Source organism: Numida meleagris, chromosome 4 (assembly GCF_002078875.1).
Source record: "Numida meleagris isolate 19003 breed g44 Domestic line chromosome 4, NumMel1.0, whole genome shotgun sequence".
NCBI lineage: Eukaryota > Metazoa > Chordata > Aves > Galliformes > Numididae > Numida > Numida meleagris.
Window position 1 is genome coordinate 74,633,819 of NC_034412.1, and position 24,694 is coordinate 74,658,512.

The window sequence follows — 24,694 nt, forward strand, 5'->3', positions numbered from 1 at the left end:
GAACCCAGAACTAAGTCCTTCCAGATTCCCTGGGGGTGGGAAAGGGAGAAGTAAGAATACCCAAATCACAGAGAGTGCACGGTTCATTCACCTGCCACAGAATTCATTAAACTATTCACAAGGGGTGGTGATAAATACAGCTGGCCATGATATTGCTAGATTCATTAGGGTGTGATCTATGTTTTGATACTGAAAAGCCCAGACGAATCTTACCAGTGCTTCATGAGTGGAAGACATGACACAAAATGCTCAACTTTTGTGTAAAGGGACAACACAACTGGAAACAGCTGAACCGTGGAGTGGAAGAAAGGGAGCACCTTCCTTACCTGAAGCAAGCGTTCTTGCTCATGCTGCCATCTTTCCTGCCGCTTCCGCTCTTCTTCTGGGTCCCAGGACCAGAAATTGAAACGCTGGCGTGAGAGAAAAACAAGCTGTTAGACTTCAACACTTGACAAGGCTACCACTTCACCTAGTCTGCCTCCAACAGTGATGCTAGAATGGCAAATTCTGAGCTTCACTGACACTTGGGATTGCCCACAGGTATCTAAGTGAGAGGATAACCATTTGGTTTGCAAAGAAAGGCTTGGGAAACTTCAGCTGGAGAGAGAAAAAGAACTGAAAGAAAGCTCTAAGCAGCACTGAGCAGAGATGCCTGCAGGTACCCAAATTTAAGAAAAACTTCTATTTTTCTTCTCTGCAATCTTCTGTTCAACATGCAAAATGATTTGCAAAGGTAAAATACATTCTCTTATTTCATGTCTGCCAGCACAACAGCCTAAGGACTCACTTTACATTTTTATCCAGGAAAGAAGACTTAAATTACAGATTCAGATTATGCCTTGGTTTGGGTTCTATTTTTCCTCTATCACTTTTATTTGGGGACGTTACTGGACAGTTTGGATAAAAACTTCATTTTTGTTAAATACATATCTCTAAATCAAAACAATGCAAAAAAGGTACTCACATTTGATTTGTCACTACTCTCAGAATCAGCTATTAAAAAGGAAAAAAGGAAAAAATTAAAAGACCACAGAAGAGCAAAAAGCCTTTAGTCTGCAATTAACGCTACATTGTATCTGTACAAAAAAGCTTCATGTTAGTTTCCTACTTGCTCCCACAACCAAATGCAAAGATGAACTGCAAGCAAACGAACCAGAAAAATAGATCATGCCCAACACCAACAAAACTACTTCTGATTGGGGTACAGAGGAGCACAATTTTAACTAACATCAGGTTCTACTCTAAAACTAGCTATTGCTATCTACTTCTGGCCAGAGCATTAGCGGGGTCTGGACACTGAGTGCTACCTGCTTTGATCTACTTTTCCCTTCCAGACTCTGTGCAAGAAAGGAAAAAGCACAGCAAAGCAACAAGGATGGAACTATACTATTCAAGAGCCACAGTTACCAAGAGAACCATTGCCATTTTCTATTGAAACGTCTTTGGATCAGGTTGATTTGAAGAAATTAAGAAAAAAGTATTTACAGGTAAGTGATTTCATTTGGGTGCTGCAGCCAGAGTACCACAGCAATGTGTAACCCAACAGCTCTTTGTCAACTGCGCAACAGGAATAGATGTTTTCTATGAAGGCGAGAGGTAGGACAAGTCCCCATGACTGCTGGCTCTCGCCCACCCCACAGCTCAGGATGCCTCACGCTGGAGGGCTGAAGCTGCTCTGCCCTTCATGTCGCGTTTACCTGGCTGTGAGAAAAACCGGGAGCGCCGCCAGTCATTCCGCACCCTGAGCGGAACCATGACCCCGCGGGGCGGCTCTGCGGGAACGGCACAGGGTCAGAAGAAGAAACAGCGCAGTCAATAGGTGAGGATGGGCCATCAGACCCACCAGCAGGGTTCTTACTGCAATCGCTTTGTAAAAAGCGGCCCAACACTGCTAGCTTTTGAAGGGCTTGTAGATCCCAGGGACAATCCAGATTTAAATGCTACTTTTGTAGCACAGCCCCTAACCCTGTATCATACAATCACAGAACAGCTTGGGTTGGAAGCGACCTTAAAGATCATCTAGCTCCAACCTCCAACATGAGAGTTCTAGCAATACTGCTAATTCACTCTTGCGTTTGTTTCCATCGGAGATGCGGATTTTAAAGTATTATGGGATCTTTCTTGTAGTATACATGCCGTGAACACTAGAGAGCAGCCGAGTGTTTCAGCATCACTCAGAACATGCCAGGGAGATCTACAGTCTGCTACCCGGTATTTGAACTGACTTGTGCTTGAAGCAAAACAGTATTACCTTCAGTAATTCCAATCCTGAAAACACTCTGATAATCATTACATTACCTATATATACACAAACAAGACAACTTCAGATTACTCCCTCTCTCTTTCATGATCCCTACATATATGCACCTCTAAAATCAAGATGAACTAAAACTACTAAACATTACCAATCTCAAGCAAAACTTTGTCACAAAGGCAAAAGAAAAAGTTCTGCTTTGCAAAAACTTGTGATGTGCACAGGTCAAATTGAGAGATGTGGCCAGATACAAGTATTGTTTATCTATAAACAGGAGTTACAGCTGAGTGCAGAATTTATTTTTATTTTTTTATTTTATTTTATTTTTTATTTATTTTTATTTTTTTTATTTTATTTTTATAATGAGATAAAACCAATCACTAAGCCATTTTCACCTGTGAGCAGCAGTATTAATAACAGTCATGGCCATAATACTGCATCCTAACAATTGGTAAGCCTAACAAGTGCAAATTAGTGCCTATCCTGCCCCCCCCACCCCCCCCATGTCACAATCCTACTGGTGTATTTAAAGGGAACAGCAAGAAGAGTCCTTTGCATCATGGAAGTCAGGGGACCTCTATCAGTCAGATGCAACTAGAAATCAAACATTTTATCTCCAGAAACCTCCAATAATTAGGCATTTTCCCCTGAACACCACACACACACGCACACACTCATCTAGTTATGTCCGGCTGAGTTCTTTGCAGCTCCCTTTCTTTTAGCTCACCTTGCAGATCAGAATTATGCAGAGTGGCCTGGCTGGTCTCTGGCAGTTTCTTTAAAAACGGCAATACTACGCTCCCTTCTTGTTCTAGGGCTTTAGGTGTCATTACCTGTTCAGACATTTGGGAACAGGAAACTGTATTAAAAAATCAGCAGATACAATCAAAGGTTAACTTAAAACCCTTTCTATTTATTTTCTGAAACAACATTGTTAAAGATTAATAAGTCTCTGTCTCCAGAATTACAACATGGACTTGCAATATGGAAGTTCTGGAAATAACCATTAGTTCAATACTCGCATTGCCTTGCACACCAAAGCTCCTTCTAACCTAGGACCAACAACTAGTGTGTCAGTATGGTCATGGACATTCTTTACTGCCACAACAACTCAACGCTGTAAGAAGACTAAGCAGGCAACCTCCACTGCTTACACCTTCTGAATGCCTTGCTCTCCCAACACGTGGAGGAACTGGGCTTTGCAGCTAAGTACTCTTTTCTGCTACAGCCAGTTTCCAGGTTCCTCCAGGAGGAGGGTCTCTCTGATGATCACTGGATTTGGCACAGAAATCAACCTTCAGCATCATTCCTTGACATGTTTTGAAGGAACTCCTGACATAACATTATACAGAGAGAAAATACCAGCCAGCTACTTGCACAATATACATTTCTTTGTGAGGTCTTTCTTTGTTTCATTGTCCATTCCCTTTCTTGCCCGTACATACCTCCTGTGTAGCAGGGAGCGCTACCTCTTTCTGCTTCTCCATTTCAGGTTTCTTCACATCTTTCTCACTTGGAACAGTTTCCTCGGGAAGGACAGGACTAGGAGAAAATTCTAAGCTCTTCACAACAGGGCTGGCACAAACTACGGTTGACTTGAATTGCTTTTGTTCTGAACCTAGAAAAGAATGCCATTAGGGTACAATATTTTTTCAAGTAAAATATTGACTTATTTCTTGCAGTCCAGTTTCTTACTGAGCATATTCTGAGCCCATAAAATGGATATGTATATATATATATATTAAATCTCCTTTCCTCAACACAAGAAAAATGAATCTCTCAGGGAACACAAAACTTTAAGGATGAAGTAAACCTGATAAAAAGTAGATGCTGACACTTGGTCATCACCATGAGACATCTGTCATGGTCAACAAAGGCAGAGAGGCACTTCATGAGGGGAAGGATGACCCCATTATATCAAGTACTTCTCTTTGTCTGAAATGAGCTGTAGACTACAACACGCCTGCTGAGGTATAGATCTCTGTACTGCACATTCCAAAGCTGTGTGATGAAGCCTGCTCTAAGGTGCTACCCAGATAAGCAGGTTGCCTACTCTACAAGATCACAGAGCGTGGACATCTATCCCTGCAAAGCTGACACAATGAAAATCCACAATGAAAATCCATCCTTTCACTATTTTAGCTTTTGCATTCTCTCAGTTTTCTTTGGCAGTTTCCTTTGCTATCAGTGCTTAATATTTAGTGTTTCTCACAGGTGTGGAGCTCGATACGATGCAGCTTTGTGATTTGTAGACAAACATCCCCAGCTCCTCACTACTGTCTGTTGAGAAGAGAACTGGCTGGTTCACTGCCAGACTGCAGCTTCTGTGTGACTTGCCAGGTGGAATTCCAGATTGTTAGGCTCTGTGCTGCTATGTAATGATTTTCCTACCTGAAAGGCTGGCTGGTTTCCATTTATGAGACCAAGTAATTAAGTCAGCTGATGTTGCTAACAGCCTACGTGCTTCACAGTTGTCAGGAAAAGGCGGGATGTGCTTCTGACCTTGGGGCAATGGTACCCACTGGTGCTTGAGAGCCAAGCTCAATTGCTTAACTCGCATTTATCCTCAGAAAACAGGAGCACTGTATTTATGTGCCAATTACAGGAAGAGATTTCCTTTAAATACCTATTTCAAATAGCACCTTTTGCTTACCCACATCAAGCTGAACTTTGATAGACTCATTTTAAAAAATTAAGAAAAAAAGTTCATGAATTTAGTATGATAAAGCTTGTGTTTTGGGTAATGCTTCAGAAACACCCTCGTGAGGAGTGCAGCTTCACGTTTTACAAGCAAATTAATCTCCCCACATGAGGGAGGAATTGTGCCCTGGGAGGGGCAGGCCTGGGGCAGCAGCCATCCACCCACCTGGGGACAGGCCTGCTGGGCTCCCGCATCCTGCTGTGCCAGGGCTGCCCTCGGCCTGCTGGCTGGCGGCCAGATCCACTTCCCCCGGTAAGGCCTGTGGAGGAGTGAGACAGTTAGTACAGTGGAAATAGAAAGATGGGTGATAGAAGGGCAGGTGCTTGCTGCTGCTCCGTAACCTGTCGGGCTGTTTTAGAGCTCGGCAGGAAGCAGCACACAGAGTACTGCTGCTCTGGCACCAAGTCACTGGGCCTTAATCTCCTCTCTTGAAAGTTCAGCAGCAGCCATTATGCAGTTGCTTTGGAACAGCTCATAATAGCTTTTAGAATTGTAGGATATCTTGAATTGTGTTAGCTGGAGATAAGCATACATTTCACCCCCAGTTTTCTCTTCCAGAATAACACCAAAAGGTATGCATCAGTGAAAACACAGCACGTAAACAGGCTTTAAAAGTGTCAACGAAATTAAATACTTCCTTTATTTCACGGTTGTCTAAACAATCTGTTATCTGAAGGGAAAAGCCAGAGTTAGTATTGAAGGTAATGAAATACTTGAAATGTTATTGAAAGAGGGCTGAAAAATACGGTGAGACCATATCAAGCCCATAATCCAAATTGCTGTGAAAAGGCAGCTTCCTGCCTCAGCACAGCCTGCTGCACAGCTAACTGCACCAGCAACACACCAGCAGCATTCCAGCTGACTGATTTAGCAGCTTCCACTTCACATCCTCTTTCCCAGTAGGCAAATGAAGAAACACTGCAGCAAATCGATCAGTGGCTGCTCGGCACCCTTTAACACAGAGAGAAAATGGCGCATTCAAAGAGAAAGAAAAAAAGCAGATTACTTTTCGAAATGAAAAGCAACTAGATCAGAACCAGCCTATTGCAGATGTCTTTTCCTGTTCAGTTTCTTGTCTCATTAACAGCTGCAAGAAAGGAAATTTGATGAAATTTCCTCCTTTCTGGGGGCAAGATTCACACCTCTACCTTCTGCATGGATCTGTTCTGCATCCCCACAGACAACCATGAGCCTACAGCCCCTCAGCCACCCACACCCCATAGGCAGCAGACCGGGGCTGTCCCAGCTGTGTCACCAGGGACGTCTGGTCAGAATGCCAGCGCCCACAGATGCACTCTGGCTTTAGAGAGCTTTGCTGTCAGCAGCAGGAGAAAATCCCTGTTTCCCCTCTCCTGGGGAATGGTCTGGGAAAATACCCTGCGACCAAGTCACAGTGCAGGGCCGCGGGTAGGGAAGTGAGCAGAGTGAGCCCAGGGGCAGCCAGCAACTGGGAACAGGAGGAGCAGCCAGGGCTGAGCCATCACCTTGCAGCAGGGCAGGCGCCAACGGCAGCGCTGAGCATCCCAAGTGGCAGCATGTCCCCATCGATGCCTGCTGGGAAGGGCTGTCCCAAGCACTGCCTGCTGCTTTCCTGTACACCCAAGGCTTACACTCCAGGCAAGGCACAGGTGGCAAGCCCAGGCAAATGCAGCAGGTTTGCCCCGTGCCATTCTGTTGGTCTCTTCTTCTGCATAATCTATCTAAGCCTTCCCCAGCCCACCTCCGTTCCCTCCAACCTTGCCCAAAGAAGAAATAAGTATTCATTTCTCCACGAGGACAACCAGGAAGTGTTACAAATTGCCATTTCTATCCTTGGAGGCTTTCAAGGCTTCAGTGATTAGCAACTCAGTCTGCTTCCACACCTCTCCCTGCTTTAAGCAGAAGACTCCACTAGAGACCTACAACCTGAGTTATTCTGTGGTTCTACAACCTGTTAAAACTAAACAAATGGCTGTCATTGAAAGCTCAGTATTTGCTCTCAACAAAGCATATTTTAACTGGAAATTCAGAAGGCACCTACCCAACAACTCTATCCATTGCCCTAGAGCATAAATCTTCCAATTGTTGCATGTTTCAAATCTTTAGATTATTATTACTTTTGGTAAAGCAACAGAACGCACCCTCCCCTCTCAAAAAATTACTGCTCAAACTGAAAAATTAAGAGGCTCAGCAAATGCATGGAGCTGATGCAGTGTTATCTCCTCCAGTTCTAGGGTTCCCTTGAGAACCTACACGTGGTGCTGTGGGCTGCTGCTGTCCTGCGTAAGTGAAACTACAAATAAATCTACCTACAATCTTAACATCCAGTATGGAGGTTGAGCAGGATAGGGATGTAGGTGTTGTTTATAGAAATACCTTCAAAGAGAAGTTCAAAACAAAAAAAGAAAAAGAAAAACAAGAAAAAAGGTACTACTTGCTGCAGGAAAACTGAACTTAGAAATGACGTGCTGCAGAAGCCCTGCTCCTGCTCACGAGACTTGACTCTTCCTCCTCCCTCTGCTAAGCAATTAAATGTTAGCAATACAAAGCTAAAAATATAAAACTTATTAGTAAGTAATTTGCAGAAAAAAATTAAGTGAACTTCACTGGGGAATGCTCATTCCCAGTATATCTAATTCTATTTATAATTCCAAGTGAGGTAGTATTTCCTACTATCCACAGGTATATGGTACTTCCAAAAACACTGTACCACAGACTATCACTTGCATTTCATAAATATTTTGTAATCAAAGTATGATGTTATCACTGAATATGGAAGAAACATAAAACTTTTTATAGCACCTGCAAAGTTTGTATTTTGACATGGCCACTGAAATCTCACAGATCTCACACTTGGGGACAAAGGACCTACAAAGCCAGTTTACACCACAGGTATTTGTGTGGGAAGAGGCATCGCTGCCTCTGCTACACATACTTCAGAGGGAAGCTCCTACACCATGTTACCAAACACCTGCTTGGTGTGACAATAAATCAGTTCAGTTGGTTGCAGGAAGGATTTCTATCCCATGAACCAGGACATAAACTCAGGCCTTTCTTTAATTACAACCGTACAAGCCAGAAACAATGCCTACTGCTGCATCAGAGCCTTATCAAACCCTAAAAATATACTAACTAGGAACTCCCAAAACACTGAACTTCACAACTTCTACAAGAATTCAAACTCCAAAGGAAGTTACAGTAGAACTTTATTAAACCTTACTGTAAATTGAACCAAAATGTAGGTCAGTTAATGCTACTTGTACACAAAATCACATAAAATATGTACGAAAACATGACAAAACAAACTGTCCAGAACCAGCAAGAATGCACAGAAATATGGATGAATCAGGTTAGAACTGCAGCTTGAGTTCTGTGAAACCACTCAGGAATGTAACTGGTTGCAGTATCAATAGCCACACGTACTTATTACCTAACACACGTACTTATTACCTAACACATCTTTTAAACTTCTGTGATGGAAATTGTATACATAACATTTTTTTCCATGTTTTATTGTAAGATTTTAAAATCATGCCATGGTTTTCTAATCAAGGCCAGCATTTTGTCTTGTGAACGGTAACACTGACATGACCTTGGGCTGCCACAGCCAAGTGCCGTGCATGCTATGCCCATGCGGTACTACAGCCAGAACAATGCTCTGACACAGCAATTCATCTGCCTCTTTTACTGGCAGCTATATAATGCTATAGTCAGATCAGCTCTTACAGCCAAAGACCAGGGTGGATCAGTAATTTACAGAGAAGCCTTCAAAGTATTGCAAGAAATAGCATTAAGTATTCCTACTAGAGTTATTTGTGCTAGTTATCATTGCTCAGTTGGGACATAAAATAATCTCCCATCACTAACAGACACTGAAAATTGGATGGGGGTCCAGAGGGTAGAAGATATGGATATTAAATTCTTAACCACATCCCAAGCAGAGTTCTGTTCTACCTACTTCAAAGTTTTGTTGGTCCTATATCTCACCCTAACCATTCAGGTAACCCAGCCCTCCTTGCATCTTCCTGAATGTGGTTCAAGGAAAAGCTGTCAATCTGGAACATATCTACTTACTCTGCAAGTGTTTCTTGTAATGAATCAAAGAACAAAGACTCGTCTTACCAGATCTGTACAAATCAGGGTTTCAGTCCTGTTCTCTTGTAGTTTGGCCAACAATCCCCAACCACAAGAAAGCTTATACTTTAATCTCAGTTCAACCAGTGGATTTTTGAAGATGAAGGAGAGTGTTACTTGGATATAGAAAAAAGTTTCTTGTTGTGCCAAGTAAGCAGTGAGTAGAAATGGACATGTTTAAGCCAGCTAACTAAGAATTAAAAGAAAGCCTCAATCTCCCCCCACCCCACCCTGATCGTTTTAAAGTTGCTGTCTACATTTATTTTCCTTTTGGTTGATCAGAGCATAGCTATAATTAGAACTCTAGCAAGCCAGTAATTTCTAAATGGTTATTCGAAGTTTGGTTAAAGTAAAGTGATGTAATTTTGACAAATTAATCCCCCTATACTAAAATCTGCACGAATATTGTTTTAAAACAAAACACTTATTTTGCCAACTTCTAATTCAAAGAGTAAGATAACACAATTTCTCAGTATTTGTAATGTGTGTGACTGCTATGTATATCAGAAAGAAAACAGAACCTAATGGCTGACAGATAGGACCGGGCTCTGCAGATGATTTTCACATTGTTGCTGGCAGTGCCAATGCCTGATCAGAGCATTCTGAGCATGTCAATTTTTGGGCCCTTGCCCCAATTTTTTCAACTGTTGAAGGGAGCTGTGCTTTTCCTGCCACCTCTATTAGCTGCACATTGCTCCGCAACTACTAGAGGGATATTTCCATCCTGCTGATAGGCCAAATTTACCCTTCCATGCAAAGTTACCCTTCAATCAGAGGCAAAATATAACAAGCTACTTTGAGTCAAGGCAAGCCTGTTGTAAAATCCAAAAGAATCTAAGAACTCTGCACTTATAATACAGACACACAGTTTCTTGAAAATATTCTTCTTTACTATCCACCCTCCCTCCTGCAGCTTTTTGCATCCCATTTCATATTCAGTTCAGACAGGAGTTGCCTCTATTTGCCACAGCCTCTGAACACCAGTCATTACAGGATTCACATACATGTGAGGGTGCTTCTTTGTCAGAAGGGCAACCTCCACTGAGGTATTACCCATACCAAATGCCTCTCTAGCTCCCCAAATCCCTAAACCATAATGGCGTTTTAAGTGGTACAACTCAACTAAACTTTTTTTCCAAAATTCAGGCCAAGAGGGCTGTTGAAGTACAGCTGCACAGCATCTTCCCATATTGCAGACAACGCCTGAGGCCAGCCGGACAGATTTAGAGCGGGGCTACAGAGCTTCAAAGGGAAGGCTGCCAGGCAGAGAGAAGACAGGAACAGTCACTCTGACAACTGAACTGAAACAGCAGCGGAGAAGCCAGCAGACGGATGGAGGAGGAAGGGGCGCGCAAAGAGCAGGAAGAGGATCAGATAAGGAGGACAAGAGGGACAAAGGTAACACGTGTATGAAAAGGAATATATGTTCTCAGAACAGAGAGACAGAGAGGAAATTGAGCGAATAAAATACAAAAAGAAAACAAATCCAGAGCAACCAGAGGGAAAAAAAAAACACCCTACCCCTAGAAACAGCATCTCTCAACAGAGAGAGGAACAGCCTGCGAGTCTTACTTCAGGCTTGGGAAGGACATAGCTAACAAGTCTCTACATCAATCAAGAAAAGTGTACAAATAACCACAGTGAAAGCAAGCTTAGAAAAGCATTCGAAAACATGCTCCATTGCATCTATTTGGAACATTTTTCCTAATGGAAAATACATTAGTTGCTTCTTCCACTTCAGATAGCTCTGCTTCTTCATCTTGGCTGCTTCCTATCCCTGTTCACATCTTCTCCTCTCCTCAAAATTCAGTAGGGTTAAGCATCAGGCAAGAATTCTGTGAGTGGGTCAAACTAAGCATATGCTTGATCAGACCCCTACAGAGAAAAACTTTTCTTTTGAAAAATGCCACAGTAGTTACTTTCTCACAAAAAAACAGAGTGGTCAACTGAGCTGCTGTTTCATATGACAGTAGCAACATTACCATTAGCTAGAAGAGTCTTGATTTCAGCCTTGCCCTGGTTTCCCCCAGCTGGCAGTGATGCAGTGGCAGCTTCATAGGTTTTCCTACTTCCAAGGTGTTTTATGAGGAGCGGGGCAAGCCCAGATGGCTCTTTTCTTTCAACACTTGGATTCTCAGCCTTCCTAAGAGGAGTTGAATCTTCAGAGATGTATTTAATACTCTGAACGCTGCAGATGTAGGCTGACATCACTGTACAAAGTTGTTTGGAAATCAAGGGAAAACAGGGACAGGAAGATGGCTGAGTGAAGTGACTCCAGTGTAGCCGCGCTATTCCAGCAGGTAAGGTTCCAGACTGATCCCACCTATATAGAGCAGCCTGGCAGTGCTGGCCTGTGTGCCAGCATGTGGTGATGAAGCCAAGTGTCAGCACCATACCCCAACTCTGTAACTTGGTACCTAAGCCCTTCATATCCATGAACTAGAGCACTCCTGTATAATTGATAGCTAAATTACTGCCTGGAAAATTAAAACTAAGCATCTGGGTAAAGAGATGCAAGTAGTTAGAAAGAGCCAAAACAGTAAATCTCATCACAGACTAGTGAATTCCCTTCTAGCCATAGGTAGGTCCCTCTCTCTCTGCCCTCATAATGCTCAGGACATTCCATTTGTTTTTTTCTGAGCCTCCTCACCTTGCTCTGCCCTTGATGTGCTTGATACAAGCACCTTTGTTTGAGGCTGAAGCGCCTGGAGTAATTATTATGATTTGCACTACTCAGTCATGTTATTGACCAGATCGTGAAGCTAGTGATACAAAATCCCTCCTTAGAACAGAGAAGTTGCACTATTTGTGTGCATGCTCATTCTCTCCAGATGACTTTATCATTAAGTACACTCAACTTTACAAACCAGGAGGTTATTCTGCAAATCTCAGAGCTGTGAGGAATCTGGGAATTCAAATGGTTCTGCCTGTTTGCCAATATTACCAAGAGGGCTAAGACATTGGAAGCAGAAGAATAGGAATTCAGCTGCCACATTAGTCTTAAACCTGCAGAGCAGAAAGGATGAAAGAACATCACCAAGATACAAACATGCCCACACCCTAACTATGGCTGCTACTGCTGAATTTCCTCTTAACTCTGCCACAGCTATACTGGTCTGGAAATACAATAAAAAGAGATAGTAATACTTTTATTCAGCTACTTTTCTGATTACCTTTTAATCTAGAGCAAGCTGAGGCCCCTCTCTATCCTCCAATCATTCCCATTACTAGCTCTCCCAGATCAGACGCAATGCCTACCTGCCTTCTTCCTTAGACCCAATTTATTCTAAAACAAGTAGTCTCTGCTCTGCCACCCCTGTCCACTTTCCTGCAAACCATTAACTCTTGACTCTACACCAGTTCCCCCTGACAGGATCAAGTCTGTGCTCGAGGCACATCCCAGCGTCCATGTGTGCTGGGTGGCCCGTGGCCACTGCCATGAAGCAGGGATGTAAGTTAAGATGTACAACCTTTGATGTGAATGAACCATCACTTCCTGCCCACTCCCTGTTATCCACCTGGATGATATTTGAAAGAAATCTAGATAAAAGCAAAATTTATCATACTCCAACTCTCACCATATCTCTGATTCTCTTTGTAGTTATACAAAAAAGGAATGTTAAAATTCCCATTTCTGTCACTTGTTTGCAGTCCAGTCCTTATTTTTTTGTTCTGTTTTTAACCACCTACTGCCTTTTTTACAGCTTTGTAGCATCTAGATTCCTGTTGCAATATGCTCCAGTTTTTTTTTCTGCATTTCTCTCCAGGGAGGGGGAGAGAAAAATGAAATGGTAAAATTAATTTGCTTCTCTGATGAAGCAGTTAAGAAGCACATTGCCCCTTTGAGTATTTCAATAGCTTCTCCCCTTTTTGAATATTTCTGAGAGGAGAATGAAAGCAGGATGCTCAAAACTACCTGCACATTCACATCCTCATTTGAAAATTGAAAACTGAGACTAATTATAATGGCTCACACAGTCCAATTATGTTGCTGATCTAATCAGCTAACATCAGGAGAAGAGCTGAATAAATGCGCACAATGGCTGGGACACAGAGTCAATTTCTCCCTGGCCCAGCACATTTAAAGTATGCTTATCAGTTGCATGCCATCCAAAAAAAAGAAACGCTGGCTGCAAAATGTTTTTGAACCTTCCCTTCCTATTTCTGTACCCACATCCCAAAGGAAGAAACCTTTAATTTACAAAGGAATTTTTTCCTGGTCTGGGCACACCCTCTGAAAATAAAACAAACATAACCATTCGTGTTTCATTAGTTTGTGATTAAATACATCATGAGACAGAAAATTGGCAGAGAAAGTAAGGCTGGTTTGTTCATGTTGCTCTTACTGTTGGCTCTCTGTGCACACTCTGAGTGGCAGGCCTCTGTAAACTGAGCTCAACACTTGTGGGGTCCTTCTTCAACTCTATGGGGGGCCTGTCCCCTCTGGCTACTCCATCAAATTTCAGAGATCTGCTTGGCGATTCAGTAAATATTACTGTTGTACACTCTTTATCCTTCTCTTCAACTCCGTTGAAATTCTCTCCATTCATGCTGACTTTTCCATCTACCTGTAGAATACAGTTAGATAAATACACTGAGGAAATTAGCACTCAAACAAATTTAGGAAATCAAGAATTCAATACAACATCACTATTGTTAACACAGTCTACACCATCAGTGCAGGACAGAGCCAAACACACATTTCAACAGACAAGACAGCAGAAAACCCCAGTCTAGATGGGGTTCATAAATAAAATAAAGAGCAGAAGTTAGGGATTTTCCTGGATTTCCCAATTTCCTGCATTTTGTTCTTCCAGTAACAGAAAAGTAACCTTTATGTACATCACATATACCCAGGATTTTAAAAGAAGAACGACGCTTTAGGTTATATTTAGACTGAAACTCCAGGGTTTTGCATTGCGTCATGCAAGAGGCAAGTAGGCTCTCCAGGCTGACCTGCTCTGTAACCTGACAACCTCACCACAGCACTACTAGGCCATACTTCAGCCATGTGAACTTGGAAGGGTCAGGAGCAGCAGTGTTCATTTGCTTGTTTATCTACTGTTCCTAACAGGGAAGCAAGAAACCAACAAAAAAAACCTGGGCATTCCACCTTCTCTGTGAGGCCACAAAATAAATAGCCTCTTTCCCAGAAAATGACTTTATGCAGTCACTGTGGAAAGGAGAGAGTAGAATCAGTCTAACTACTTTGTTCTGAAGGTTAAGCTAGCTCCTTGATGGCCCTATGTTCTCCCCGAAGAACTCTTAAGCAAGGAAGAAAACACAAAATAAGCTCTAGCTTCTTCCTTTGATACAGCTTTCTCTTAGGAGAGAATTGTGAATTTTGAATGATGCTTTGGTGACGCTTTGACAGTTCTTTCAATATGGCAGGCTGTCTGCAGAAGTCCAGCTATACACAGCCACTCAAAATAAGAGATCCCAGCTGGAATCTGCAGAGGGACCAGAAGAGCACCAGCTATCAGTATCACACCTGCTTACCCGCAGCAAGAGATGCTTATAGGCTTGTCTGCAGGGCTCAGTTTTAGGTAGATTTGGAGAAGGACTTTGCTACTCTGTGCACAGAGATCCTTCCATGCAAGAGGATCATCACAAGAGACATGAAGGTGACAGAGTAAATATAGACAAACTCTTCTCTGCTACTGGTTGGATTTTGGGGGAGTAACAGCACAGATTAGTGATTTTTTTAAGAAGCTATCTGGGATACATATGATGATGAGTCATTTCAAGTTTCTACACAGGCGTCACATAAACAAAAACATGTAAAAACAAGCTGTAAGGTACATCTTTCTTTGGGAACTTTCTGCTTATTTCATTGTTATTGAAAACTGATGCAGCAAGTGTCAAAATCACCTTATCAAACTGAAACGCAGTTTAAGAAAAGTTCTTCCCAGCTCATCCTCTCTGTCCCACTCCTTAGCTCCCTATTCATTTAACTTCAGCACTTTACTTGAGTAAATTCAGTGTACGCAATCAGTGCTGTGCTAAGGGCAGACTACTCCTGTTGACTTCTTGTATGTGTGTATCCAGAGATCTGTTCTTCCTCTGAAGGCGATTAACCCAGAGGCCATCCCCAAGGCTCTGGGCATCTTCAGAAGCGCAGGGAGGTGAAGGCATTCAGCACCTCACACCATCGGCTCCCACACTGGGGAGAAACAGCCTAGCTTTGTGAGCATTTCACTCATTCTGACTGCTTTTCAAGTGAAAAGTTCCCTCCCTTTCCTCACTGCCATCACTCCCCTTGCACTAGTCTGAGGGTTTATTTTCAAATGCAAGTGTGGGCAGACAGTGAGCCCCAAGTCTTCTGGGACTGTGTGCTGGATTATCTACTAGAGAGGGAGGTCATGAAAAACTTCAGAAATATAAAAGCCAGAAAAACACTGGCAGGGCACACCATCCATTTTAATGCCTCTGTTTAGACTAAGACATTTCTCTATTTATATTATGGAGGAAAACCGAATGTTTGAATGATCAGGACAGATGCCCTCGCTTCAGAGTTAAACAAACATACTCCTCTCCTTCTGATCTGGAGCAAGTCAACACATTGTCACTGGAGCCAAGAATCACTGACAGACTGGTGTTTGAGGGCAAAATAATGCAATAGCTACATAGTCTAGGGAATCATTTTTACTTACTCACATTCTTTGACATCAAGCAAACAAGATCTAGACAGATTTTTAGTGGGGGCTAGGGTGAAGAAGCATCCGTGTGTTAGTTTCTCCTTGTTCATGCGAATTACATATAGATTAACATGAGTATGACATATCTGTCCAAGTCCTGTGAGATAAAAACTGTAAGGATCACAGAAAAAAATAAAAAAAATAAAAAAAATTGACTGGTTACTAAAATGTATACTATAGGGGAAGACCAAATGAGGTTGAGGAGAAATAGGAATTGCGAGTTTCACATTTCAGTGAAAAAACATTGTGTGGGAGGTGGTTTCACAAGAGCTGAGACAGACATACTCTTTCCTAACCTGTTCCACACAAAATGCACCTTCTTCTTTCTGTCCCCCAAACAAACTTAGCCTGGTGAAATATTCTAGTCTGAACAGGTCAAGCTGCTAAGAAGGCTGATGACCAAGAAAAGGCCATTAAGTTGGAAAGGATGAGGCATGAAGCTGAATTTTAACATCAGCATATTGGTACAATTTTTTACTTAAATTGCATTAAACATTTACAGGTTGTGGTTATTTAGTCAGGATCTCTTTGCTTCCTAACTTACTTTCAGGAGTGCAATGTACCCTACCTTAAAGTTCTTTAAAACTTCCTGTGTATTTTTGGGTTGAGAGTAAGGCTTGGGTGTCAGCATAGGCACAGCCTTGGAGACAACACTTTTGCTGGGAGACGTGCGGCCTGTCGAACCACTGGGCTCTAATTCAGTGGTGGGAACAATGGTTGCTTCAATAGTGGCAGTGAATTTTGGAGCAGGCAGCGACTGTTGCCTTAAGTATCTCAGAGGATTTGGGTCTTTCAGTGGGGAATTCGGCTCCACTGAATGGCTTCTTTCCAAGATTTTTGGCATCTGCAAACGCTCAAGGACAGCTTCACTAATGGTGAATCTTTCGATGTACTGCTGGAGAATGCTCTCAGCCTCCTCCTGAGTCTTTGCGTTCTTGTACGCCTCATGAAGCTCCCGCTCTCTTCTCTCTCTGTGTGGGAGATGATACAAGAGAGATCATCACATTAAAATTCACACTGAAAATCATTCCTACTAGTTCTGCTCCATCACTATCCTTCTCCTGCCCTTACTCCAGCCCTGCAGGCATGGCTGTCCACAACTACCTATCCCCTATGAAGCACAAAGCATTTTCCGACACGTGTCTGCACTTCAGTAAGAAAACATACTTCTCTTCCACAATTTCTCTGTAGGTTTTGATGCTTTTTCTGCGCTCATTTGTTCCCTCTCCAGACAATAATCTTTCCATTTTCTTTCTCTCAGCTTCTTTTTTAATTAAATCCTGGGAAGCACTCCTTCGACGACTCTTCCACCGAGCCAGGTCCTGCAAGAGAAAGAAGGCAGCTGAATGAAGAATTGTAAATAGCTAAAAACCAGCCTTAAGGAATCAATGAATCCAGCCAGTCAAGCTTTGTAACGCTTGCACCTGCCTGTGGACCAGGCTCTGGTGCTTGCTTTAAAGAGAAAAGGAGATCATACCATAAAATAAAGATGCTCCTTGACATTTTTTTCCCTAATAGCAGGATGCAGTAAAAATTTCATATCTTCATTAGTGGGGGTTTTTTGTCTTTTTTTTTTTTTTTTAATTGGCTTCATAGCATCACAGAAGCATGCTACCTGATCATGGGAGGAAACGAAGGGACCTGTCAAGGCACTGACTTTCCTCCAGGACAATTCTAGGGACCAAAGCTGATTCCACAGGAAGATGAAGTATAAAAGTTAAGTCTGGTGAAGAATTTTAATGATCAGGTGTGCAGGAGTGAGGAGGCTTCACCATGAACTACAACTTCACTGATACACTGTCTGGAAGTACTGAAAATTATATTCTGCCCATGCTATCAGCCAACTACAAGCAAGCACACTTGAACCAGCACTATACAGACAGAAAAATGCAGTGCAACATCCAAACTTAAACTCTTCCTTATGAGCATCCCCCAGTACTCTGGGCCCAGATCTCAGCAACACTATGGACTAAAGTGGCTCACACCTGGTAGGCTTGTGATATGACAGAGAAACAAGACTGTCATTTGTATGCAGCAACACAGACACATTCTTGTTGAAGTACTGATCATATTCTATTTGGAAGCCACCAAAGAAATACAGAAGAGACACCTCCTATGGGAGGCACCTATGTCCTGCATCCTGCTTGGGTTATGAATTCACAAGTACTACAAATGGAGACAGAATTTTTTTCATAATAAAACAAGAAGTGTTTCTAAGCTGTAAAATTTCTCACCAACCAACTAGAAAAGGAACAAAATTTTACACACAAAAATTAACCTCTGTAGAACTTCTGCAAAGAAAAATAACCTCATAGGAAACCATGGGGGCACATTTGTTATTAACTTTACAACATCAGGAGATTACTATGCAGATTATATTTCATGCACTCTAATAAATTCTGGTTTTAATAAAAACCAGAGGTTCTGTACACATACTCAATTCAAAGGTTATTTCATTAATGACACGGTTTTCCAAATATTTTAATTGCATTTCTATTGGTAAACAGCAGAAGGTACTGCAAGCATAACTTATTTTATTAAAACCAGGAACAAACCTTGTCACTTTTAATTTAGCTTAAAACCACAAATTATTGACATTACACTCAAGGGAGTGCTGATTAAAGTATTTCTTCACATGACCTACATATATCAGTCCATAATCCCCCTCGTGAAACGCGGTCCTTTCCTCTTCCTCAGTTACTAATTATTCTCATTGAAGTACAAAAGCATTTCTTTATTCATCTACTCCCACTATTGCTTATTGTTCGGATATTAGTTTTTCATTAGCAAATTTCATAACATAAGCCCTCCTCCTCTTTCTGCAATTAAAAAGCAGACGTGTTTATACTTTTCAGCTCCATTTCTTTAGAAAAATAATACAAACAGTAACAGAAAAAGCTATGAAACCGTTAATTGTTGGCAAACTTACAGCATGAGCATATAAAAGATATGAGACCATGAATGTAGAGTCATCTCTACAAAACCCTTTGAATGCCAAGGACATTCCACTACGGGAATTTTTAGTAGCTCTTCAGAACTTTTAGTTTGGTGTGTAAGGTGCTGAGGGCCTGGAAAACTCGTGCACTTTAGCTCAGAGGATTTTCCATTCAACAGCGAAGAGTTCTCAAACCTCTTGAATTCCTTTGGGCTCATTCTTATCTCTGCTGGGAAATTACGGCTTCCCACACATACAGACCACTCAGCTGAAATCCTTCATTGTTCTACTAAAAGTTATTTATTAGTTGTATATACTGTTCTTTTTGGGGGGGCTTTTCCTTGAGTTTTCTAAAAAACATGTTTCATAGCAGCTGTCCTTGTAATTGGAAGTTACTGTACTAGCTGCTTGAAGAGATTTTTAAAAACCCCAACAACTACAATATTCCTCATTTAAAATCAGTCTTTAGGAATTCGCAGGATTGATACTGAAGCTCTTGGTACTAACTTGCCTGCAAATTGTCAACACTATTTTCCTATCCTTTCAGTTTACTGAAGATAACGCAAAATTGCTACGACAACTTAAAAACACTTTGAATAAGGAGAGTTTGGAAAGGGCTTGCAACACAAGCAAGGTGTATCTAACTTAAAGGGAAATTTGTTTGCTTGAATAAGATGAAAAATATTTACATTTTCTGTATCCAAATTTACCGAAGCCAAGTCCAACCTATATATTTATCACCCTGCTTAGTCTTATATTTCTTCACTTCAGGCATTTTCTAGTTAGAAAAATTAGAGAAGTTAGCAAATGGGAGTGTTCTGCTTTCATTTTTAAGCAATCAGAGTTTAATCACGTTTTCTTAAAAAGCAAAATACCCGGTTCACCTGTGTGCCCTGTAATGTACAACAAGTTATGAACTTCTATGTTTTTATCAACAGACCATTGAAAAAAAAAACCAAAGAAAAAGGGTCCTGGTTGAGAGAGCAACTGTAGATTTAGCAACTCTTGCTTTTTTGCCCAGCTGGCTGGCCCCAATGCCAGTACTGCAGACACTGTGGTACACTCACATCTTGCCACCTCGTCTCGTCCTCTTTGAGCTGGTTGTGTATATTCTGCAGCTTTTCATGGCGAGCTTTGCTGTGAGGCTGAGCCATGGCTTCTTCCTCACTTCTCATGTCAAACATGCTCATGCTCCTAAACAATGAAGGAATAATAAGAAGTGCAGTGTTATTTATAAGATTATACTCCTTCAGCTTTGTGAGAGTTAAAGCCACATGAGGGTGCTCCAGCAGAATCAGACACCTGCACTGTTACAGAGCTCCCAATAGCAGCAATCCTCAAGAAGGATCAATTAGCACCCATATGACTTCCATACAGTACTTCAGGCACTGTAATCCTCAATTTTCTCTTGTTTTTGTTAGCCAACAGCAACTTCGTCTCTCACTCTGAAGCATTACTAACAATAAAACTCTGACAGTAGCTTTTGTTAAAATTATCCTATTCAGAGGAGAGTTCAGAATATTTAAGTTTTTGAAGAATGTTTCCTACTGAGTTCTCACTGACCCCTCCAATTCTGTTGTAGACAGAGCTTGCATTTTACTGTAAAACAAGAGAGGCTTGAGAAATACATCATGGGTAGCGTGGCTGGCTAAATGCTACTGCTACAGGAGCCAGGAGAGCCTGCCCAGAGAAGCACATGCAGCGCACACAGCATGTCGCCTCCTCTCCCCTCCCTGCCTCAAAGAAACTCAATGCTATCAGCACCAACTTGTTCATATGGTTAACCTAACAAAGGGAAAGCTGACTGTACAACAAACAATTGTGTTCAGGACAAAACAGTTTCTTTATACACATGCTATTTCTGTCTCTGACCTTTGGAGAGTTAAAGGAAAAAAGGTAATGGTTTGATATTATACCACCATTCATATTATTTAAAGATCTTCACATGAAGATAATGTACTTACTACTCCCCCCCACTACCCATTATTAGTGAGACATGACCTCATCTGGGCCATAAAAAGCAAAAAGGGGAAAAAAAAGCCATGCAGTTTCACAGGAGGTGATTTCACAGCAGTTTCCAAATGATCATCTGCAGCTGTAGGTGAGCCTACTAGCAGGAGAAGCACCAAATGAAGAAGACAGAGTTGTAGGCAACTGTGTACACAGTAATTGGAGTGAATGCACACTGAAAGCTGTGTATAAATGTATTTAGCTGGCATTTGTATTCAGGCAAGCAAAGATGTGAATGATCCACTCTTCAGGGAAAATGGAAAGGTCTGGACAGCGGATGGAAAAAGACATGCACAGATCCCATCCTGTTAGTGGGCATATATTCAGAAACACAAGACAGAATACACACCCTATTGCCTTTAAGCGCAAACAGTGAGGTTAGCATATTACCATGCTTCATCCCTTAAAAAAAATACTGAGGGTGTACACTTCTTCGGGTTTCTCTGTGGGTAATTTAAGGGTCACATTGCTCAGGACTGGATTGGAACACTCTTAAGCAACAGAACCCAAAGACACTGCAAGTTTTGTTATTTTTAAAACTAAAAGTCTACTAAGAAACATTTAACTTTCAGTTCTATTTTGCAGACTAGCGAGGGATGTTGGGAGATGCATAACGTAACCCTCAGTGGGTTTATTCCAGTTTAAGTGCATTTGAGACTCATACTATGAAAAACCTTTAGTCTTAAGTATTTGCCATTTTGTTCCTGCTAGGTCTAACTGATGGTATAGATCCCTTCTTGTACCACTCCTTCACATCGAAGAATATTTCACTTGCTTAGAGTAGGAGAAAATAGAAGACCTGAAGTGCTGATAACTGCTTCTAGCAGAGGGTGTGAGGACTAGCTCTCAGCCATCTGGGGTGGGAGAATAAAAATACTCTCTACCAGGTATCCTGACATCCCAACGGAAAGCTAATTTTGTGTTTTTCCCTGCCTTCACTCGCAGTAAGCAAACATAGCAAAACAACGACTTTACTGCCATTAACACTTCAATAAAAAAGGCACCCTGGAAAAGGCTTTAACCTACTCCAGGAATCAAACCATGCACTACAGCTCCATATGCACATTCTGTTTTAGCTATCCCCTCATGCTGCTGGGCCTTCACTGCCAGCAGCTATAAGCAGCCAGATAGGTTCAACCAAACAGCAGCTCTGCAGTAACATGTTACTGCGCAAATCTATCTCCCCAAGGGAGCAATCTGAAGGAGTCATCTCAAAGCATTGTTTCCTGCTCCAACCAACACATAACAGCCAATGACAAGATCCACCTCATTTCCCGAACATGTGGAAAAGGCCAACCAGATGGCCTACATGGATTTCTCTGCCAGGCAAATTCATCTACAGAAGAAAACCAAAGAGGCCAGAACTCATAGTTTCCATCAGAAGACACCTTCACTAGGAGTCCAACATCATTTCTTCCTCTTCCTTTCTTATATAATTTACAAATCGCTTATATAAGCTACAAATGTCTCCAGTTTGTCAATACCTGCATGAATAGACTTAGAATTACTTCTTCCTTCAACCATATGCCAGGTCAGCAGGCAGACAGCATACAAGTAAATGGGGAGATTTAACAAAACAGAACTCATGATCACAAATCTTCTGCCACAAGCAAAGCTCTCGGGATTGCACCTGCAACGTCTGGAAGAAATAGGCCTTTCTGCTGACCAGTATCAGATACGCTGTTCTGACAAAGATCAGGGAAAAAACACTGTGCAGACCAACAGTATAATTTGAAGGGTTGGTTCTTTGGGATACTGTGATTGTTTTTAAGTTACACTACTTTGTTCTCACAGATTACAGTTGTTATTGTCAGTGGTGCTGTACAGCTTTTTTGTTGTTGTTTTTTAAGCAAGTCCAAACAAGTATTGAATAAAAATATCCTCAAGAACTTGAGTGTTCAGACTATATAATTAAAAAATGAGAAATACAGTAAAATTTTTATAAGAATATGTTAAAATATTTATGCAAAGCATTTATTATGTGGCTACATTACCATTCATAAACATAAATTTAAGAAACCCTAACAAAACATAAAAAAGAGACAGGATGGCTAAAGAATCAGACTCTAGTCAATAAATACTCAAAATTCTCAGCCCACTATAATTCATATGTTGGTTTTAAAGTATAAAGCATAAGCCTAAATGAACACTGGGCTGTCACACTGCCAGCAAAATTCATCTCTTAGAGAAATGGGAATGGAACTGATCACCAGCAACGTGATAGGTATGTGGAAGGCAACTGCAAGGAGAAGAGATACATCCATGCCTTTCAACCACATGAAGTCAACCTTCTTGTGCCTCTCCCTCTTTAGGAGAGACTGTACTGCCAGCAGTTTGCCACATAACAGTGTGCTCAGCTGTACCACCTGTTGAGTTTTCTGCCTCCATTTTGCTAAGTCTAATCTGGAGAGAAACAAAGATGTCCCAGAATATCGGCACAGCCCCAGCCAGACACAAAAGGGCTCTAACTCCTAGGCTGGGTAGAATGCAACAGGAGAAGCACTGGAAAGCAACAGGAACTGGAAACCTGACAGAAGAACACAGAAAAGTCTGGGAGCAGAGAAAGAAAAGAGGGAACCACAGGCAACCTCTTGCTGCCCTCCTGCGGTGTTCACACTGTTGTCCTATGCCTTTAATAATGGCTATGGACTCCAAGCAATCACAACAACTAGCCAGGGCTGTCTCCTTTACTCCAATTTATGCTGAGGATTGCCTTTTTGGGAGCTGGAGACAGCCCTGGGGCTGCTGACACAATTTGGTGGTCACCAACCAGCAGTGGGAACTTGGTCAGTCTAACATGGGAGTTCTGCTGCCAGAACAGATCCAAGTTAAGGGCTCATTCCAAGTCACAATTTTCAAAGGAGACTTGACAAGCATTTTGGAAGCATTTAAAGTGTCAGTTCAATTTATTTTTCCTACTTGTGAGCCACATTTTATTAGATTTTTTCTGAGTACTTCAGAAGGAAAAATACAATCATATTTATAAGAACTTTACAGACAGTTTAGGAAAATAGTTGTTCTGTAAACTGCGGCACATCTGGAAGGGATGACAATAAGGCTTGAACATTTATTGTTTTGCCTTTTTAAACAAAATCCATGTGGAATAAACAATATGATTTATTCATATCTTCACTACTCTCAAATAATACAACGAAACACACTGTGATGCCTCCATGTAGTTTCTCTCATATTTGCATTTAATGCAGACATGCAGAACTGTGGGGAAACAAATGAGCAAATCAGTGAGACAGGTAATGCTCTATGAAATGGCAGGAGATGCGCCACTGTAAAGGATGAGAATTCTGTGTTGTTATGCTATCTAATCTCTTATTTTGATTGATAGGATTTCTGCTTCTTGAAAATAATCCCATTTACTCTGTGGCTCTGTGGGCAGAGGACACAGGCTTTGCACAGCATAAAGGAAATATACTCATGCACTACACATCTTGTAAACTAAAAAAAAACCCTCTATGCCATTTTATTTTGTGATTTAATCTGAGAGACAGAGAAGGTTGTATGCATTTCTGTGAACAGAAGAAGGATATTAAAGACACTATTATGTGGGTAGTCCTCAGCTATTTATTTGCTTCTGAACTCCTGCGCTTTGTAATTGGAAATAGCTGATACATTTCCACCATGGCTTTTTAAATAACATTGTTCATTATTCTGAACTACAGCCCATATGCATCCACACAAAAATTTTAAGTGCAATAAATGCCCCCATCTTACTCCTTTTGTTAAATGCAAAGCACTGAGGTGAGAAGTTTAAGAAAAGTAAGAGTTTAGTATATTATTAAAGTAGACCCAGCCTAGAAGGGATTCAAAAGAAAGCTTTAAAATGAAATAATGGAACAGCTGAAGATTTGTTTTCCTGACAACTATTCTGAAAATCACAATGAATTTTATTTTACTTTGGGCTTTCCTTTTTTTTCCTGGTTTAATAGTATAGGTCACACTTTGGGTTTCTTTCCCTCCAATACCCA

The 24,694-nt window shown here is 41.5% G+C and overlaps 1 protein-coding gene across 7 annotated transcripts in view; it reads right to left on the reverse strand.

Moving 5' to 3' along the window:
* The window catches only part of LIMCH1 (LIM and calponin homology domains 1), a 166,680-nt gene that overhangs the window by 14,615 nt on the left and 127,371 nt on the right, over positions 1 to 24,694 (reverse strand). For 6 of the 7 annotated variants that reach the window (XM_021393732.1, XM_021393727.1, XM_021393730.1 and 3 more), the window contains 10 exons: positions 19,769 to 19,895; positions 16,934 to 17,088; positions 16,335 to 16,737; positions 13,415 to 13,636; positions 5,121 to 5,214; positions 3,700 to 3,872; positions 2,982 to 3,087; positions 1,698 to 1,772; positions 965 to 993; positions 327 to 410 (listed from right to left, as the gene is read on the reverse strand). In XM_021393732.1, coding sequence (XP_021249407.1) covers positions 327 to 410; positions 965 to 993; positions 1,698 to 1,772; positions 2,982 to 3,087; positions 3,700 to 3,872; positions 5,121 to 5,214; positions 13,415 to 13,636; positions 16,335 to 16,737; positions 16,934 to 17,088; positions 19,769 to 19,895 — 1,468 coding nt within the window. The remainder of the gene's footprint in view (positions 1 to 326; positions 411 to 964; positions 994 to 1,697; positions 1,773 to 2,981; positions 3,088 to 3,699; positions 3,873 to 5,120; positions 5,215 to 13,414; positions 13,637 to 16,334; positions 16,738 to 16,933; positions 17,089 to 19,768; positions 19,896 to 24,694) is intronic. The other variant, XM_021393731.1, reaches the window with a different exon arrangement.